Source organism: Neovison vison, chromosome 2 (assembly GCF_020171115.1).
Source record: "Neovison vison isolate M4711 chromosome 2, ASM_NN_V1, whole genome shotgun sequence".
Taxonomy (NCBI): Eukaryota; Metazoa; Chordata; class Mammalia; order Carnivora; family Mustelidae; genus Neogale; species Neogale vison.
In genome coordinates, this window is record NC_058092.1 from 240,001,318 (window position 1) to 240,021,141 (window position 19,824).

Consider the following 19,824-nt stretch of genomic DNA (forward strand, 5'->3'; position numbering starts at 1 on the left):
GCCGCCCCGCCCCGGAGACCAGCCCCCGGCCCGCAGCCTATCGGCCCCTCCGACGCCGGGAGGGGCGGTGCTTGGACACCCGCCGGGGAGGGGCGCCTCGCCCCCGGATTTCCCGCGTCTACCCCTGGGCTCCTGCGGGCTCCTGAGCAGCGCCTGGTGTCCGGCACGAGGAACAAGCTTCCCAAATGCGGATCGAATTAAGGGAGGGGGCGGCGGACAGACTATCTGAGCCCCTCCCTGGAAGGTCGCCCTCTGCTCTGCGCAGGTGAGGAAGCCCAAGGGGGCCTGGCCCAGGGGCCTGCTGGCCGGGCAGTGGCTAGGACATGCTCTGTCGGGGGCGTGGCAGGGGGCTGGGGGCGCAGACTTCCTGCGCAACAGAGAGCTACCCACGCAGCGCCCGGGTGCCTCTTCCTGATCTGGGCAGGGTGGGGAGGTGGGGCCGCCCCCCCTCTGGCCTGGCACCCGGGCTCCTCGGGTGGGTCCCTGTCACCTGCCGACCCAGACCGCCTGCCGCTGAACCATGTGGCTCTGGAGCTGCTTTCTGGACAAGCTCCCTGGGATGGCAGCCTCTGCTCCCACCGCAGTCCCGGGCCAGAGGGCAGAGTCCGACCATTACTTCCTCCAGAGCGAAAGGCGGCAGCTCGTGGGTGTGGATGTGGATGTGGAGGCACCTCAGGCAAAGGCGACAGGCCGTGGAAATGGTCCGAATACACGGGCTCTGTCCCCTGCTCTCACACCACTTCCTGTGACGAAACGAGGTACAGGAGCCCCCACGCCCCGGCGATCGTGATCTCTTTCTTCCTCGCATGTGGCAATTTTTTGAGAACAAAAACTAAAAGGCAAAAACCAAAGCTGCTGTGGGTGCCCACTCTCCACTCCGTGGGCAGCTAGGACCAGCCATATGCAGCTGCTGTCAGCAGCCAGGACCAGGATCCCCTCGCCCCCTGCAGCCCTGAGGTGCATTGGCAAGCCTCCTGCCCAGAGCCCAGGATGGGGACACGCAGTTTCTGGGCCTCAGGGCAGGGCAGGACGCAGGGGCCAGCGGGCTACTCTGCTCGCAGTGCAAGGTCTGCACAATGCTGGGGCTCTGGCTATGAAGGCTCACAGGCCACCCCCGACAGGCTTTAGACTGGAAGAGGAAACAGCCTGTGGCTTGAACGGGAGCCCCCGGCTCCACGGGACCTCCTGTGCAAGGCAGTGGACAGGCTGAGGCTGCCCACACCCCGGCTGCAAGGGGGGCACCCAGGCTGCCTCCAGGAGCCTGCTTCTGGCTCTCATTCCTCCTTGCCCACCAGGACACCCCTCTCCGGAAGCAGGTGCTCGGAGCTGAACTGGGACAGTGACACGTGACCTCTGGCGGTGGGCAAGGCAGGAGTACTGCAGAGCACTGTGGTGGGGGCCCCAGCCGTGGGGCAGGCCGGGGTCAGGTTCCCCATCCCCGCCGCAGGTGTCCTCAGGACTCACCCAGACAGCCAGAGGACCATGCTGCCCCCTAGTGCCAGGAGCCCATCCTAGCACGATGGTGGACTTCTGGGGGTCCGGGCCAGTGTACCAGACCTTGTGTGGGCACCGGGACCCTGTCCCCTGCATGGCACCTGGGTTAATTATCTTCATGTTGCTCAAACACCGTATGTTTTCACTTTGTCTTTATTTGAGAAGAAAAACATTTTAAAAAGTGGCCCCGCTCAACTGAAGACAGCTCACAGAGGGGCACAGTTGTGGAGACCCCCACCCCCACCCAGGTCTGGGCAGCTGCTGCCAGCAGAACCCAGGACCCTGGGACCCGAGGCCAGCACAGCAGGGACAACATTCAAACTTTATGTTTAAACAGAAACAGGTGATTTGGCGATATTCAAGTAAAAGCTTCCAAACTCATTTCTTCAGAGCACCGGAGGCCTCACTGTGCGGGGACAGCGACCCTGGGCGCTGATGCCGGGGGGCCCCGTGGGACGGGCACCTGGGGGGCTGCCTTCTGGCTTCTCTCTGCAGACAGACGCTCGAGGCGCTCCGTGTAGAAGCCATTGAAGTCCAGTCTGCGGGAGGAGAGGGCTGGGCTGCCACGCCGGCTGGGTGCCCTGCAGAGCTGTGCCAGGCCACCCACCCCCCCGAGGGTCGGCTCTGCACCAGGTGCGAGGGACACCCACCCACACAGCCTTCCCGGTTCAAGCAGTACTGACATCAGAACGTACACACACACCCAACACGAGAACCGCACAACAGAAACCCCCCGTTAGAGGTTCAGGCAGAAGCACTTCCAGCAGAGTACCCGTCCTACCCACGCCCGGCCCTGGATGTTGGGGCTGGCGTTGCCTGGCACAGGGGCCCGAGGGGGCCTCAGGCTGTGGGCACCTCGCAGGCCGTGTACTTAGGACATCAGACGCCTGGCAACTTCCCAGGCAGACAACCCGCCCCGGCCCCTGGGAATCAGAGCGGGGCATCTGCAGAGCGAGGCATCCAGGACACCGCCAGGCTCCACAGGCCATGGGAGCCTGCTGGCCCCAGAACCACAGACTGGCCCCCGGCACCTGTCCCCACCGTTCCTGCACTGTCCTCCCCGATGGGCCCCTCCCAGGGTCAACAGGAACGCTCCGTTACAGCTCCTCAGAGTGGCGACAAGACCCACCCAGTCCCAAGAGCCCAAACCTGCTGTAACAAGCACGGCCATGACCCCCACTGTCTGCCCCCAGTGACCTCCTGGCCTGAGCGGCACCGCTGGCCCCGTCCTCGCCCACCTCCGGGCAGCTCTTCTGAAAACGGGGTGATGCCGCTGCCGTGCACGGCCCAGGGCTGGGAGCTGGGGGGAGCCCGGCCAGCACCCTGGGTCCTGGCTCAGGGAGCCAAGTGTTGGGGGAGGCTGACCCAGTCCAGCACAGACGGGGCTGGTGCCGGGGCACTGACGGGGCGGCCCAGCGCATGCTGGTGCACACTCACGCCTGAACACAAACCGCCGCGCACGGCCCTCTCGCTGCAGGCCACCGGCAGCCGCACAGGCCTCTGTGACCGCAGGCGACCCGCAGCGGCACGGAGGCGAGGGGCGAAGCTGCGCCCAAGCAGACCCCGCCTCAGTCGTTCCTTCCCGAGGGGGCCTGAGGCAACGGTGGGGGAGCACAGGTAGCGTGGGCGGAGGCTGGGACCCCTGGCCCGATGCGCACAGGACGGTCCGCGGCGATGCGCGGAGGCCGCCCGCACCCACCTGGAGAGGACACTGGCCATGCTGTGCTCACAGTCGCTGGTGCTGTAGAGGCTCAGGCGGGCCAGAAGGTCAAGCAGGTGCGCTGAGAAGTTCTTGTCGAACTTGTTGATGGTGGCCTCGAAGCTGGAGGTCAGCTGGGGGGCGTCCACGTGCTCAGCCACGTACTGGAAGGCGCAGTCCGACACCATGAGCCCCAGCCCCACCCTGGCGCTATCTCCACCAGCTTGGTTTTCCTCCCCCTCCTTCTTAAAAATAAAAAAGAAAATAGGAGGGATTCGGGCAAGTTTTCAGGTGATAAAAGTTAACGGCGACATAAAACTTCCTGAGGCCGTGGGACACAGAGACTCACTCCTTCGGGCAGCGGGCGCCCTGCCCTGCTCCCACCACATGGAAAACAGCGAGTCCGCGCCCCTCGTGGGTTCGTTGCGCGGCTCCGATTTTCCAGCGGCCGCAGCATCGTCTCCTGGCTCCCTCTCGGCACAAGGGCGTAGGCCGGGAGCACGTGGCTGGACCCCTCTGGAGCTGCGCCTGGCCCTGCGGGCCGCATCCCCAGCATCCCCTCGGGGGCGGCGGACACACCAGGCCCTTCTAGTGAAGGCTGGGCTCCAACTGTGCCGCCAGCAGGGCCCCGCGGAGCAGGCCGTCCGCGGACACCCCAAGCCCTGCTCTGGGGAACTGTGGCCACACCCTCACGCACAGCCGAGCGGACGTTTGGACAAGTCTGGAGATCGGGACCTGATTGGGATGAGCCTACTTTAACCAAAAGGAACCCAGAGCGCGGGCCAGCGCTCCGGACACTGCGCACCTTCCTAGCGAGCTCCTTCCGGGCACGCTCCTCCGCCCGCTCGGCCTCCGTGGGCGGCCCCAGCATCGTGCCGTGCTCCAGCATGAGCCGGCCCAGCTCGCCGTCCAACTTCATGCTCTGCGTGAATCTCTTGGGGTCAGAAGAAACGCGGCAGTTAGTTTCAAGGAACCCGGCCCGAGTCAAGTATCTGCCGCCGCACAGCCGAGGCACCATCCGCAGACCTGGGGCAGCAGACGCCAACTCAGGGAGCCGCGGTGTGCCCACACGGCTTCCGAGGGAGCCCGTCCGGGAGCTGGCAACATGCTTCTGAGGGCTGCGAGCCCCACACAGATCTGGTTCCCAGGCTCCTGGCCCCAGAGGTTGGCTACCATGTCGCATGCTCTCGCCCGAACCCCGGGCTCCAGAGCCCTGGTGAGCCTCGCGTCACCCCTCCGCCTCCCAACACCTACTTTCCGAGGCAGCTACTCGTAACTGAATCAAGTAACTGCAACCGCACGAGAGGACGCCAGGTGCCCCGCACAGGGCTGAGGACGGAGCCGCGGCGGCAGCTGCTGGCCCCGGCCCCCGGCGGGGGAGGCGCGCTCGGGGACCCAGGCCTGCGCGCGGCGGGCGGCGCACCTGCATGCAGCTGGTGAACATGACGCAGACGGACATGAGTCTGGAGAAGACGCGGAGCAGCTCGGGGTTGGTCAGCATGCAGTCCTTCAGACAGCTGTCCAGGAAGCTCGTGTGGTGGCCCAGGACGTCGTCGATGTTGGACGCCTGTGCGGAGAGAGGGCACCCGCCTTTGCTCGCAGCACGACTTTGCGAGGAGACCAGCCCTCCCCGGGCCAGGCTGAGGCTCTGCACGCTTCTGTGTCGTTTCCTTTCCTTACGTGACCCAATGAATTTGGGTGCTCAACGTGCTGCCGGAAGTCCAGGGTTTGGGTTCTTAAGCACAGAAAGAAGGAAACGCTGCTGCTGTCCCTTCACGCTTCTGGGACGTGCCGACAGGCCCGGAGTGTGCAAGGGTGTGGGTGGGGCACAGAGCCACCCCAGCCCCCACGCTCCCCGCCCCCCAACACTCGTGGCCGGGCTCATACGCGCGCAGGCCGTGTCCCTAAGGAAACGCCTGTGTGCGAGGGTTCTGCTCTCTTGCCGTCATCAGCCTGGGGCAGGCACAGCGCTCACCCCCCAACATCTGGCCCTCCGTCCCTCCAAGAACCTACTTGGCGCGACCTGGTCGGTGCAGGGCCTGTACAGTGTTGGGGACGTGTTAAGCGCCGACTCACCGATTTCAGGTTTTTCTCCAGGATGTGCCAGGTGGGCTCCATCACCTCAAACATCATGTAGTACTGAATGTTCTGGACGAAGTTGAGCATCCGCTGCCGCAAGGTGAAGGCGCCCGCAAACCTGCGTGGGCACAAGGGTGGTTCCTGCTGCAGCCGCCGCATGCCCCCTGCTCCGTGGCTGGGGCCCCTCCTCCGAGCGCCCACACACAGGCACGCATGGCACCTGCTGTCACCAGCCGGTGACCGACAGCAGAGGGACCGAGCCGGCGTCCACTGTGGGGGCCACGGCCCCGCGCTGCAGTGTGAAACCTATCCCGGGTCAAAAAGCTACCATGTGCTGACAAGCCGCCATTCGAAAGCTATGGGCAGGGCGTCCGGCGAGCCGAGGGACGCACCACTTTGCGGAGTGCGGCGAGTACTGCTTGGCGGCCTTGTTGCTGATCCAGACGTTGCAGAGCTGCCGCTCCACGTGCTTGCAGTAGAACATGTGCCGGAAGAGCATCTGGTAGCGCGTCAGCGCTTTCCTGCAAGACAAGGGGCACAGGATGCTACGCGACACCTGGCGGTCGCCGCTGGCCTTCGACATCCTGATGCTCACGCACACGGTGGCCGAGGCTCCGACACCACGGATGCCGTCCTGTACCCCAGGAGCCGGGCAGCCCACCCTGCACAGCCGCTCCCAGCGGTCTGCTGAGCGGACACAGCCCTGCCGTCCCTGCAAGCCTGGAAGCACCCGAAGGACTCATGCTCACCTATTGATAATCAGCGACAGGGGCCACTTGACGACGTAGTCGAAGGAGAAGGCCTCTAGGCCGCTCAGCGTGAGCTCGGTGGGGTCAGCATGGACCATCGCCTTCTCCTGCTTGGTCTCGATGGCCAGAACCCGCAGCAGCTGAGTGATGAGGTCATGAGGCATCAGATCGATCTTAAGAAAGAAAGAATAAAGCGTCGCCACCCACCTGGGTTAAGCCTCTGCCTTGGGCTCAGGTCATGATCTCAGGGTCCTGGGATCGAGCCTCACTTCAGGCTCTCTGCTCAGAGGGGAGCCTGCTTCCCCCTCTCTGCCTGCCTCTACCCACTTGTGATCTCTGTCAGATAAAAAAATAAAATCTTAAAAAAAAAAAAAAATGCGCCGCGTCCTGTCTGTGCCCCAGCCCGGCTGCCGCGTGAGCTGGAGAAGCAAGTCCAGGACTGGCGCAGCTTCCTCTGGCGCAGACCCCGCATCTGGAAGGCCGGCTTACGAAACAAGTGTCTGCCAGGAAGGCCTCAGCTGCTTCCACCAAAGCCAAATAGGAGAAGTGCAGAGGAATTTGTCAGCCGCCCACTGCTGTAAACGAGGAACTACGCAGCACGTCGTGGCTGACTGAACGTGCTGGTTCAGCTGAAAACCCGCGGGGTTTTGACCTCCCCAACCCCAACGGCAAACAGCCACGGCTGCCTGGAGGGCTCGGCGACGCGGGTGACGAGCACGTGTGTCACGCGCGGTCGCACGGGGTGTGCCTCGCGATAACGCAAGCTACAGAAAGGAGGAAACGTTAGTGAAAAGGAAACGTGTTCACGTCCCTGCACCGCACCGACAGAGACGTCTGCTCGGTTCACCCCGTGCTGCCTAAGGGGGAGCTGCGGTAGCCCCGGCAGGAGTCGGGTCCCCCCAGGGTTTGACGTCGGCGGTCCTGCCCAGGCGGCTGCTCCACCTCTCTGGACACAGGAACGCGGGTCTGAGGGTGCGGCCGCGGCCCCGGCCCACCTTGAGGTCATCCTTGAAGGGGTCCGTGTTGGCCGTGCTCATGCGTAGGGCCAGCTCCAGGAGCGCCTCCAGACGGGTGGGCGTGATGTCGTCCACCGGCTTCTTGAGCTCGTCCTCCGTGAGGTCCATGAAGTGCACAAAGAAGTCCCCCTGGTCCATCAGGAAGTAGCGCTTGATGGACCTGAAGAGCAGGTGGGGCCCGGAGGTCATGCGGAGCGGCCCAGACTCGGGAAAACCGACAGGCGGCTGACAAGGAAGAGCTGCATGTGGACACACGGCTCCCACCGCCACCCGCGGTTTGGACGATGTGGTGGGCACGGGGGGGCTTGGGCCGCACAGCCCAGGGAGGGTGAGCCGAGCCCCGCAGCACTCCCCACGGAGAAGCACACAGACCGTACTAACTGGCCCAACCCTGCTCAGCTTCTTGGATCAGACAAGATCAGGTGCGTTCAGGGGGCTAAGGCCACAGACCAGAGAAGTACATCAGAAAGGGGAGACCAGTGGTCCGCTTCTGAAGAGCAGAAATGAACAGCACTTAGGCAAGGGTGAAGGACCTCTGTGTCCAATGACAGCAAGAAACACTGCCCAGGAGGGGCTGGTGGCCCTGCATGGGGGCAAGGCTGGCAAGCTGGACCACCTCTGACAAGGTAACACTGGCAGACACGGCCCCCCTGAGCCTCTTGGGAAGCAGGAACAAGGCGGCAGGGTCACAAATGTGCAAGGTTCTTAGGCTGGAGACAACCTGGCAGCATGTTCGTGTTTCTAGTGAGAAACGGGGACGCTAAGAGTGTCTGGCCTCAGTCAGACACCGGGAGGGCTCCATGAGCTGAGCGAGAAGCTGACCTCAGGTGCGCCACGAGCTCCTTCTCCTCCATCAGGAAGGCCAGCAGGACCTTGCTGGCGTAGTTAAAAGCCTTCTCGATTTGCTCAACATACGCTCGCTCCTTCAAAGTGTAGATGATCTCCTTGGCCACTGGGCAGGTGACATCATGGCCACACTCTCTGACTACGTTCAGGTATTTTCCTGAAAAGACAAGGAGAAAACAGATAAAACATTTCACTACATACAGACACTAAACCACAGGCCTGAACCTCGGATACTGTGACCCCAATACTAGCTGGGGCCTGGAAAAATGGTTCTAGAGCCCTTTACAGAACGCAGGGAAACACAACTGATGTCCATGAAGGACAGAAGCGCTAAGTGCCGTAACGGGCCGGGCTCTCTCTCAGCCAGAGTTTTCTGACAAAGAGCACAGAAATAATTCCAAGAAGCTTTCGGAGAGTGAGATTCTCGGTCGCCTTCCAACAGCTTCCTTGACCGCCAAGTCCCTGGCTTAAGCCTGTCTAGTACCTCAGCCCTTCTGTGCTTCTAACTCCGGTTCCCAGCCCATGTGATGGTGACTGGAACACCGCTGGGCCACTGAGGCCCATGTCCTTGACCGCTTTTCCTGTGGTGGTGTGTGAGAGTGACCCACAAGGACACGGACCCGCTGCTGGCCCTGAGCTCCAACAACCCTTGCGACCTCGAGACCCAGGAGGCCCTTCCGAGCAGCTGAGTTTGCCCCCGCGAGGTGACTCCGGGCGGCCCCCGGACAGCTGGGGAGGGGGACCGCGTGCCGGGGACCCAACCCTGTGACCAGAGGCTGGAGGTCTGGTCCCGCCCCCTGGTGCCGGGGACAGGGAGGGGCCAAAGATTCCCTCACTCACGCCTGCGTCGCGGGACCTCCCTAAAGCCCACACGGAGCGGCGAGGCGCGTCCGGGGGGTGACACATCCACACGCGGCGGTGCCCCCGGAGCCAGGCGTGCAGGAGCGCCCGCGCTCGGCACCAGACCCCGACCCGCGGACCTCTTCACCCGGCTGCTCACTCGCGTCCTTGCTAACAACGCGGGGATCCAGAAAACACGGTGTTTCGCTGAGTTCCGTGAGCCGCCCTAGCAAATCGTCAGCCTGCACAGGGGCGTCACGGGACCCTCCAGCGCAGCCACCTCGGGTGGCCGTGCACGTGGCCTAGGGCCCCGGCACCGTCGACGCGGGGGCCGCCTTGAGAGCCTGAGCTCCGAGGCCGAGGAGCCCACACCCACCAACCCTGGGTGGTCCGTGCCGGGACCGGGTGAATTCACGGGACACCCAGCGGGTGTCCACAGGCAGCAGGAGAGCTGGACGTCGGTGTGGAAAAGCCGCGTGGCTGGGGCCGGCTGGGAACAGGAAAGACGTTTTCCTGTCAATGGTAACAGAGTTCTAGAAACAAGGTAGTGGAGAAAAGTCATCTGTGAGACAACCTCCCAGGGCCAGAGAACGAAACAACGGCGCCCAGAGCCACAGGGGTTGGACAGGACAACGGCGAGGTGCAGGAAGGCCCTGCGGAGGCTGTTCCAGCCCTGAGCACAGCGGGGCACCCGTCCTGCAGCCGGAGGCACGATGACAGAGCCACAGGACAGAAGGCCAGGGTGCACCGGGCTGGGGCACGGGACCCACCTGTGCTGAGCACCTTGCCGGCCATCTTCTGCAGGAAGGAGGGGATCTGCCGCTGCACCACGGTGTACCTCTGGTCCCAGTACTTGTCGTTGTAGTCCTCCTGGATCTTCTCCTTCCGCAGCTCGTGCTCCTCCACCATGAACTCGCTGCCGAGCACAGGACGCTCTCAGGGGGCAAGCCGAGCGCGACAGCCCCGCAGGCTCGGGAGGTCCCACGCCCCCGAGCGGGGTCACCCGCCGGTGCCCAGCCGCGTGCCGGCTCCGAGGCTCTGAGGAATTCAGGACCCCAGGGCTGCAGGCTGACCTCTCTGTGGTTCCCGCCGTCAGGAAACGCCGCACTTCCCTCCCGTGCGAAACCAGGCGAGCCGGTCGCGACAGCAGGGGTGCGACCCCTTCATGCCTGTTTCAGACTTTACTGAGCACGGCACGGTTTTAAACACGTTCCCTGGGACACCTGGGTGGCTCGGTTGGTTAAGCAGCTGCCTTCGGCTCAGGTCATGATCCCAGCGTCCTGGGATCGAGTCCCACATCGGGCTCCTTGCTCGGTGGGAGCCTGCTTCTCCCTCTGCCTCTGCTGCCACTCTGTCTGCCTGTGCTCGCTCTCCCCCCCCCCCCGACAAATAAATAAAATCTTAGGAAAAAAACATAACAAAACACGTTCCCTGTCAGGCCCTCCCCTCAGATGGTTACTGGAACCAGCAGCAGAAAACCACTACTTCTAGCCCTGACTCTGAAAGTACTTGAGCAGTACTCAGCGCGACCGAGTTGTCCACGAGCCGCCTGGCTCCGTGAATGTACTGAAGCCCCCAGGCTGGGAAGGAGCCCAGGGACAGAAGCCCACGGCAGGAGGCCAGGAGCGCCCCTCGGCGTGCTGAAGGCTCTCTGGGCTGCACGTGGCCGCTGTACCCGACTCCTTCAGGCTCCACGAGCCCTACCTGTACGGGTCATCGATTATCCCTCTATAGATCCACTTTTCCAGAATCTCAAAGTACGGCACACTGGCAGCCTTGGTGAGGTACAGGCACAGCTCCTGTGCCTGGCTGTCGCCCGTGTAGTTGAAGCTCCGGTCGTGGAGAAGGCTCAGGGTGGACCCCCCGACACACTCGCCTTTATCCACCGAGGTGGCTGCCAGGGAGGGAGGCAGCAGTCAGCGGAGAAGGGCTGCCCACGGCTGCCCCAGCTAGGTGACAACAGACCAGACCAGGACCTCCTTCTAGGGACAGATGATCCTTCTGTGGGAGACACTCAAACCGTAAGCTCGAAATCACTAATGAGCATTTATCAGGAAGTGCTTCCAGAGTTTTCCTGCCACAAACTAAAACAGGAAGCAATACAGGCTTTGGCCTCACACCCTGGTGTCCTTGGTGAAAAAAGGGATGCCTCGAGCCTGGGCTGGGGGTTTCACCTTCACACGCCACGACCCGCTCCACCACGGAATGTGCCCGCCCGTGCCCGCTGCCCGCCCGCTGCCCCAAGTCCCTCCCAGGGACTGTCCGGTGCGGCGAGATGGGGGCAGGCGCGTACCCAGGGAGGCCAGGATGTCGACGGTGCGCATGGCTGGCTGGATGTAGAACCAGAGCTTCTGGAGGGACAGGAGGCCCTGCCTCTGCAGCTGCTCCAGCTGCGTGACCAGGATCAGGTACTCCTTTACTAGGGTTCTCATGGCGGCCGCCAAGGCGTGGTTCACCTGCCCATACTCGAAGGAAGACTTTTCTTCAATGAACCTAGGAGGAAAGAGCACCCGGGACCCATGAGCAGGGGAGGCTAGTTTTCCGATTAGGTCAGGTGTTCTGAGCCCCCTCCGCTCTCAAGCGCGTAGAGACCCCCGCACTCGTCCCCAGGCCCTTCGGAACCGTCCCAGGTTCCAGTCACAAGACGAGGACGCTTTCTAGAAGAGGATCCCAGTGACCCTCACGAACACAAAGTGTGCGCCACAGGGGAAGGGCGCTCGGGAAGGCCTGCGTCCAGCCTCTGGGCCCGCCGGGCGCCTACCTGGTCACTGTGGAGTAACTGGCAGCCACCGGGAGGACCCTGTTCACCAGCTCCCTGATGGACAAGTCGAGGTTGGGGTCCACGAGGAAGGTGCGGCTCTGCCTCCCGGTGAGGGGCTGGGCAGTGATGTACCTGCCGTCCACACCCACCAGCACATACAGCAGGTCCTCCACCACGGCCGACTCCTGCGAGGCCAGGGGCAGCGTGCCTGCGGGCCGCAAACACCAGCTGGGCCACGGCCTCACTTCCAGGGCCCCTCACTCCCACTGGCCTTTCTCCTGACCTCACCTACTCCGGTACCTTCTGCTGGTTTCCCTGTGATTCCCTCAAACATTCATGGCCACGAGAATCCGGCTGTTCACTGGGATCTGACTCATCCCAGGGAGGCACAAAGGCCGGGATTCGGAAAGCACCAGGAGCCCAGGACGGGGGGGGGGGGGGGGGGGGGCTGGGCAATGTGCCACCAGGCACACTGCACCAGGCAGATAAAACCCTCCGGACACAAGTAAAAGCTCGACATTTAAGAGAATAAAGTTAAGGATTTAAGAAGCATTTCTGACGTAAGCTGTTCTTACAACACCTGTTACAACTTAACAGGTCTGGGTTGCCACGGGGTAAGACTGTCTTCAAAGACTTTCAAGCAGTGACAATTTCCAGCACACGTGCGCTGTACGAGGCGGCTTCCTTACCACCACCTAACTGAGGACGGTCCTAGGCCATCAGCCAAGGCCGCCGGCCAAAGGCCTCCTGGCCCCAGCAGCTCCCTGCCCCTCTCGGTTCACAGCCCCAGGACAACACTCGCCGTCCTCCAGAGCACCTGCTGGGACAGACCGCCACGCGTGGGGAGCCAGAGGAGGCAGTGACAGAAGGGTGTCTCTGCGCCCTTGCCTTGCAGCCCAGCCTTGCGCGGCTGGCCCAGTCAGCCCCACGGCATCCCAGAACCCAGGCCTGGTGGCTCTGGACGGCACTGCCCCCCCACCCCCGTCAGTTCACAAAAGCTCCGCTGGCGTCACACACCCTCACCCCAGCCTGCTGACGGCAGGACACAGGCTCTGAGCCCAGCAGCCACCTGTCCGTGCGTGGCACGGGTCGCGTGAACTCCAAGCCCTGTTTCCTCTTCCCGACGCTGGCGGCTGTCGGGACAAGCTCGCCACGGCTCCGAATGAAGCGGTGAGGTACAGCTTCCTGTCCCTCAAGCGCGGGGCGCCGTCTAGGAATCGCCCCCGCTGGCTTGAAATCGGAGCATCGCCGCAGTTAGAGCCCCAGTGGGTGCTCTCAGTGGGGGGTGAGGGGTACAGCACCAGGTCAGCTGGCCTTGGGGTAGGGCGCCTGGCCTTGGAGGCAGACGCCACCATGCCCCTCCAGCACCCCGCCCGCACGTGAAAAAGGAGCAGGTCACAGGCCGAGGAAAGGAACAGGTACGGGCGGCACAGCCGGCCTGGAGGCTGAGCTCCGAAGGGGCGCGGGGGGAGCGAGCCAGGGTGAGGGACACTGCACGGCGAGGCGTGGCCGGGAGGCCCGTCCGCCAGCGCTAGGGGAGTCACAAGACAGGTCCTGCGGGACACAGGCCGGAGGCTCGAAGCCGCGAGCTCTGCGAGGCCCCACGCCGCCGGCTACCTGGGCCACGTGAGAGGGAGCCAGACACCCACTGCTCAGCCACACCGGCTGCACCGCGTCCCGCAGGAGCTACATCCAGCAGACGGCCCCGCACTAGGCAGGGCAGATCCAGACCTTCCTTTACCACAGGGAGCTCTGGAGAGGTGCTGAGCCCCAAGCCAGTGAGAGCAGAAGGACCGTGTCTGGGCAAGAGCGGCAGAGGGAGGTGGGGGACTGGGACCAGGTCGGTGCAGGGGGGAAGCAAACACAGGTGCCGCCCCCAGCTCTGGGCCCTGGGGAACTGTGACACCAGTCACCACGTGAAAGTGGAGACATTAGCGGGAAGGTCGTGAGCCCCACTGCAGGCACACACGACAGACAGATGCCTGTGGGAGACCAAAGTTCAGGGAGACGTCCTGAGGGTAGAGATCTGGGAGTACCACGGAGGCAATAAACCAACGAGGTCACCCCGCAAAGGGAAATTAGCGAGGAAGACCTGAGAGCAAGCCCCAAGGAGGCACTTGGCAGGTAGGGCGGGGGGAGCAGGAGAGAAAGGGACACGCCGAGGCAGCGAGGACCTAAGAGCCTGGCGCTACCAAGGACGAGAACTCGGGAAGGACGGCGTGCCACGCTGCTCAAGGGCGCCCGGGTATTGGAAACGCGCATCACATACCTATAGGCACAGCCGCGTCTGTGCTTACGCCTGAGCCAGTCAGGAAATCCCCAACCAGCGTGGGTCTCTCGTATACCCATGGCGGAAAGACCGGGAGGCGCTGGCCCGAATTTTTTTTGTTCTGCTTATCTCGAAGCAGCTTTCTTGTAAGTTCCAGAGACTGGTGAGGATATTTCCAAAAAGAAAAAGAGACACGCTTTCAGTACCAACCCTTAAAACAGACATCTCGGGCGTGGGAGAAGTCAATCCTCAGCACAGACGTGCAGAAACGAGTACCTCCAGCCCATCACAGTGCAAAGCGCGGGCTGTAAGACAGGGACCCCACCCCTCCTCAGGCTCTCAGTCTGCAAGATCCCCAGGGACACCAGGAGCACCCTTCCTGGGCACACCTACACATAGATTCAGTGGCTTTTTCCTGGTGACACAAAGTCTAGACATGACCTGATAGGTGGAGACAAGGCCCCAGGTACAGCCAACTGGAGAAGGGGGCCCCCACCTCAGGGCCAGGGGGAGAGGCCAGCACCTGCAGCACATGCCCAGAGCAGTGGTCCTCCTGTGGGACGGGCCACCGGAGGCTGACCAGGGCAGTTCTAGGGACCCAGATTTCAGGAGTTCCAGGTCCAGGGTGGCCAGAGAGAGGGTGGGTGCAAACTACTTGCTCATCTGTCATACAGGGCAGCAGAGTGAGGACACCTGGGGTGCTGACGTAAGACACTCCCAACCAGCAAGGCCGTCGTGCCTGTCAGAGCCACTGAACTGGACAAGCGGAGCCCCTGCTCAGACCCTCATGGTCGTACAGCAAGGCGCTGGGGCAGGACATGAAATCGAGAGCAGGAGGAGGCAGCTTTTAAGTACGAGAGACAGAAAATGGCGTAAAGAAAATGACCTATAAAGTACAATCTTAGAAAAACAAACTGTCAAAAACGAATTGAAGGAAAGGAAGAATCACAATGAACGGAGGCTGAGAGCCGCCCGAGGGTCCCCAGCAGGCAAGCCCAACAGCCTGGTGGGTCAGAACCTTCCTGCACTGTCGTCTAGTCCTGTGGTTCAGGACTGTCCCCCACAAGGGCGGCGGGCGCTCCGTACCTGCTGCGGTGTGGAGCCCGCGGCCACAGTGCCAAGCTGCTTCCTCAGCTCCTCCAGCTCCTGCGCGGAGAGCCTGCAGGCCGCGGCCGGGGCGCTCAAGCTGGCGGCGCCGCCTGCAGCACTGGCAACGAGCTCCGCGCGCTCCCTCGCGTTCTGCTGTAGATACTGCAGCGTCTGGAAACACACAAGACGGCGCATCGCACGGGCCACCCTGGCTCCCTTCCTTCCCGACTCCCCGTGGAGGGACGGCAGGACCCCCGGGAGCCCCGGAGCTGCAGTCCCGTCTCTCAGCATCTGCTGCTGCGGGGTGCCACAGCTCCGACGCAGGAGAGGAGAACCCAAGGCCGCTCGACAGCCAGTTCCCAAACTCCACTCCCAAGGGCATGGTCCTTTCACTACACTCTGCCAGTCTCCCAGGCCGCGGCGAGACCGCGTCCCTTTGTCCATCCCCAGCGCGGACTGTCAAATGGGCCTAGCCACACCCTGCACCCCTGAACAGGCCCTAGGGCCTGCAGAGGGAGAGGGCCGATCCCCTGCCTGGACGCTTGGGGGTGCAGTGGCTCCGCCGGCCTCGACACTAAGGGCTTTTCTTAGCGTCAAGCAGCACACGCCCGACGCACGACACACGAAAACACATCGGATGAAAAATAAAGGCCCCCATGCTGGGAGGTAACGGCTGTACTACTCCTCAAGTTTATTGCCAGCGTGAGTCACTGTCCCTTCTGAAGCGCCACAGACACGTTCCTACGTCACGTCGAAGGGCACAAGGCAGGGAAAGAAGCTACATGAGGGCAGAAATGTGCGGTCCGAGGTGTTGTGTCGACGGAGCAAATCTCGTGAGTGTCCATCGGAGCAACCCCACCAGACGAGCTGCGTCAGAAACCCGGACCAGTCGCCTTGCCCGACACCCCCCACGCGAGCCCACACAGCCGTTACCTCTCTGTCTTCCGTGAGTTTTGACAACAGGTACACCAGTGGGTCGAGGTTCCTCGTGTTTTTAGATTTCAATTCATCATACTTTTTTAGAAAATCTTCTGGAGTACGAGAAAATTCTGCTATTTTAACCTCAAAAGCATAAACACGAGAGATTCAGTGACAATAGCAAACAACTTTTAAAAATCTTCCCTTGGGGCGCCTGTGGGTTCAGTGGGTTAAGCCTCTGCCTTCGGCTCAGGTCATGATCTCAGGGTTCTGGGATTGAGCCCCACATCGGGCTCTCTGCTCAGCGGGGAGCCTGCTTCCCCCCTCTCTCTGCCTGCCTGTCAAATAAATACATAAAATCTTTAAAAAAAAAAACTTCCAGAAAATTAAATACAAAAACTGAAACAGTGCAACTAGGTAGGCTAAATGATCCCATTCCTCTGAAATAAGACTTAAACCCAACAGGTGCTGTTAGCCCTACAGTCCTCTGCAGCTCCCCTCCTGCTTCCTCAGCCTGAGATCAGGAAACAGCCACTTGGATTTTTTTTTTTACCATTTTATGCTTCATACGTTCAGTGCTCTTCCCTCTGGAATTAGGCACGGGCTCTGGGTTATGTTTGCTCACTGATTTATGGCGTTCCCTTTGTAATAAATTACATTCACTTCTGTGTTCCCAACACTGCCTGCTCAGTAAATTTTCCTAATGATCCTGGTGCCATTATTAGCCTATTTAAATAACTGAAGCTTCATAGAGTGTTTCTAAAAATAAATTTAAAAATTCTCTTTACTGAAAATCCGTAATTCTCAATTATACATTATTTGAATAAAGATAGAAAAATCTGCTTTAAAGGGATTTCAATACAGTTGAGAGCTTCTTCTTCTTTTCAAGTTTTTAATTTTTTAAAGTAATTTCTACACCCACTGTGGGACTCGTGACCCCGAGATCCAGCTGCTCCACAAACTGAGCCGCCAGGCGCCACCTTTCCGAAGCTCCTTCTGAGCCTCCTTCCTCATGGGTCCCAGAACCTGGGTTCTGAGGTCAGGCTGACGTCCCAGCACTCTCCCCGAGCCCCCGTTTACTCATCTGTACAACAGAGTAGGGGACAAGAGCTTGTACGAGGAATCCTCGAAGCACTGAGCTGAGCAGAGGACGAGGTCCGAGAAAAGCCTTCCACGAGTGCGGTCGGCCGTCGACTCTGGGGGTGCCATGGCTGCTCCGTCAGGGAACTTGGGAACTCTGCGCACAAGTTCCACCAGGACGGGGCCCAGCTTGCCCGGTGCCCAGCGCAGCACCAGGGACGGAACCCACCTTGGCACTGTGTGCAGACACAGTGGTTGTGACGTAGGGTGTCCTGTTCTTCTGTAGCAGGTCGATATAGACCTCAGCCCCGTCCCCTCCATGGACACGCAGCAAGCTGAGCAGCTCATTGACGTCGTGGTGAATCCGAAATTCACTCATAGTTCTGGCTCTGAAACATCACAACAGGTTCTCCTAAAAGTGAGAGGAAAGCTGTTTATAAAAACAAAACTGTGCTAACAAGTCTGGTGAGGACGAGGAGGCCCCAGTTCAACACTGAGCATCTAGCAGAGGCGACTGGGCACACACGCCACGTGTGCGAACTAACTAGTGGGCACTGATTTGCAGCTCCACACCGAGAGTGTGAAGCTCTAGTCTGGTGGCACAGACACTGAGCACTGGCCAGAGCCAGGCTGTCTCTAAACATAAGAGCAGAAGAGTTAGGCACGAACACGCACACTTACGACTCCGGTCATGGTAACCACAGCCACCAACATGAGGCACACCAGGGCACGGGTTGTGGAATCCCAGCCAGTCTGAACCCTGCTTTGGCCAGCTCTGAGCTATGGGGCCGCAGGCAAAGAACTTGGCCTCTCTGGGCTTCTGACAAGGGGTGACTATTACTCCTACCCAGAGAGCTGCTGTGTGCCCTGGGCTTCAACACAATCACCCTTATAAAGCACCAAAGAGCCCACACCCAGTAAGTTCCAGTGGCGTCGTCACTGGAGAAGCAAGAACAAACATGCTTTTATTATGAAGGGCTGACCACCTGGAAATGTCGTTCCTGGAGAATGGCTGGTTTTACAAAAGGAACCCTGGATCCGAGTTTGGGAACTGACAGCATCCCGAACCACCAGGTACCTTAGCAATCACAGAGGACCTCCAACGAGGCAGTGCAACGTACAAGCAAGACAGCAAAGAGGACACGCAACTTCCCCGAGGCCTCTCCGAATCTAAGGGCATCGGGTTCCATCCAACCGCTACAAGGGGCGCTCAGCAACGGGGGTTGTCCCGCACTGGCTGGCCTGAAGACCCCTCATCACGCCAGATGGCAAGCACACCGAGCTTCCCACCAAAAAGAAACACCTGTCCGGCAGGTACAAGCAGGGGGAGAGAGCCCTTCAGAAGAATGACCACCCGAAGGAACGATCTGCAGGAAACCTTGTTTTTGTGGTAAAAATACAAGCACAGATATGCCCTCGTCACAAAGATCGTAAGGAAGCCAGGTCTCCGTGGGGATGTGGACGGCTCTGGCACCAACTGTGGCTTCCGACTGCGTCCAGGACCTCCCAGGAGGACGGCGGGAAGTGCGTAAGGGACACTTCTGGTTATCACAGTGACCAGAAGGGTGCTCTGGGTATTTAGTGGGCAGGAGGCCAGAGAACCGCACCATCAAGAGAAGCATCCCACCGCAAACGTCAACGGCGCCCACTGAGAACAGCTCAGGAGCATCTGGTCACCACGGCCCACTCCGTCTTTCTGACGCTCCCGAACTCCTCTGCTGGCCGCCAAACAGGCGTGGGGGAGGGGTGGAACGCCCTCCCCACTATGAGCCAGCAGCCGGGTGCAGGAGGGGCCGGCGGCCTGGGGGCCTGCCTCCCGGGAGTGAGTGAGGCAGAGAGAAGTGGCAGCGGGTCTTTGCTGAGGGCTCAAAGCCAACTGCACAAAAGGGCCTGGAAAGCGTTGTACCATTTGTGAGAAAAAGTCAAGACGTTCAATGCCTTTTCCTGAGATGAGCAACGGTCCGTCCAGAGCTCTTCCCGGCCGCGAAGGGGCCGACGGGGCGCACAGGCACAAGCCTTTCCGTCCAGAACGAAGCGAGGTCACTGCACCCTCCGAATTACACTTCAGACCTATGTGCTCACGGGCTGAAGACGCAGAACCCGTCTCCCGGCCCACCGCCAGCACGTGTGCGCCCCTCTCCACGCGGGACCATCTGGGTGGGCAGTGGGGTCGGCCTCGGAGCCGCCCGCCCGCCGCCCAGGGCCCCCAGCACCCGGCGCCCCCGAGCCCCCCACCACTCTAGTGGGGAACGTCTCACAGCCGGACGGGCGTCTCCCCAGCCAGGCAGAGGCTCCAGGGGGCCGCGCCCGCCTCTACGTCCCCCCGGGGACACCGCGCACGGCGCACAGCCCCGCACGTCTCGGGCGCGGGCGGGACGCAGGACGCCAGAAAGGCAGGCGGACAGACCGGGCCCGGCCGGCCAAGCGAGGGCCACCGGGCCGAGGGAGCGGAGCGGCCTTCTTCCAACAAGAAGCGCCACAAGGGAGCGCGGGCCGCCACGACCGCGCGGGCTCGGGTCCGGTGCGCGGCTCGGGAGCGGAACGACCTAGGGGCCGCCCCAACCTGGCCCGCGGGAGGTGGACGCGCTGCGCGCAGGGAGGCTGGGAGGGACAGTGCGGGCGTCCCCGGGCGGCGGTCCGCGGGTGCGGGGCCGGGAAGGGAAGCCCGAGGTCCCGCGCGCGGACGCTCCGGTCGGCCGGACGGCGCGGCGGCCAGGGCGGCGCCAGCGCGCGGGCGTGCGGGTCTGACAGCGCGCGGTCCAGGGGCGAGCCGCTGCGCATGCCGGGCGGGCGCGCACGGAACGAGGGCCGAGCCCGCCCCGCCGCCCCCCAGGCTCAGGCGCCGCCACCCCCGGCCGGACTCACCGCGGGTACCGCGCGTCCCGACCCAGCCCGTCGAAGCCCCGCAGCCCGCGGCGGCAGCGGAAATGGCCTCACGTCACTTCCGGCCCCGCCCCGCCCGGCTCGCGGACGGTGGCCGACAG

At 62.0% G+C, this 19,824-nt stretch overlaps 1 protein-coding gene across 2 annotated transcripts; it reads right to left on the minus strand.

Annotated features, from left to right (window-relative positions):
• Positions 1-1,629: 1,629 nt before the first annotated feature.
• On the minus strand, positions 1,630-19,793 carry TUBGCP2 (tubulin gamma complex associated protein 2). Of its 2 annotated transcripts, none has more exons than XM_044240773.1 (18): positions 19,706-19,793; positions 17,070-17,252; positions 15,776-15,904; positions 14,840-15,013; positions 13,754-13,913; positions 11,485-11,692; positions 11,017-11,216; positions 10,428-10,617; positions 9,494-9,639; positions 7,860-8,040; positions 7,017-7,197; positions 6,022-6,161; positions 5,665-5,793; positions 5,270-5,390; positions 4,617-4,760; positions 3,999-4,127; positions 3,194-3,357; positions 1,630-2,033 (listed from the first exon to the last, which is right to left on the minus strand). In XM_044240773.1, exons 2-18 carry the CDS (start codon positions 17,217-17,219, stop codon positions 1,898-1,900), a joined length of 2,682 nt encoding a protein of 893 aa, XP_044096708.1. In that variant the 5' UTR covers positions 17,220-17,252; positions 19,706-19,793; the 3' UTR covers positions 1,630-1,897. The 2 variants fall into 2 exon arrangements, with proteins under 2 accessions (XP_044096708.1, XP_044096707.1); XM_044240772.1 differs by having other exon boundaries at positions 6,022-6,194.
• Positions 19,794-19,824: the final 31 nt, after the last annotated feature.

Bases quoted from the DNA above. Each gene is read 5' to 3' on its own strand.
- TUBGCP2 (XM_044240772.1), bottom strand. From the start codon at position 17,219: ATGAGTGAATTTCGGATTCACCACGACGTCAATGAGCTGCTCAGCTTG. The intron at 15,014-15,775 runs GTAACGGCTGTG...GTGTGTTTCCAG, and splicing joins AACTCACGGAAGACAGAGAG to ACGCTGCAGTATCTACAGCA. The intron at 4,128-4,616 runs GTGCGCCGCCCG...TCTGACCCCAAG, and splicing joins TGTTCACCAGCTGCATGCAG to AGATTCACGCAGAGCATGAA.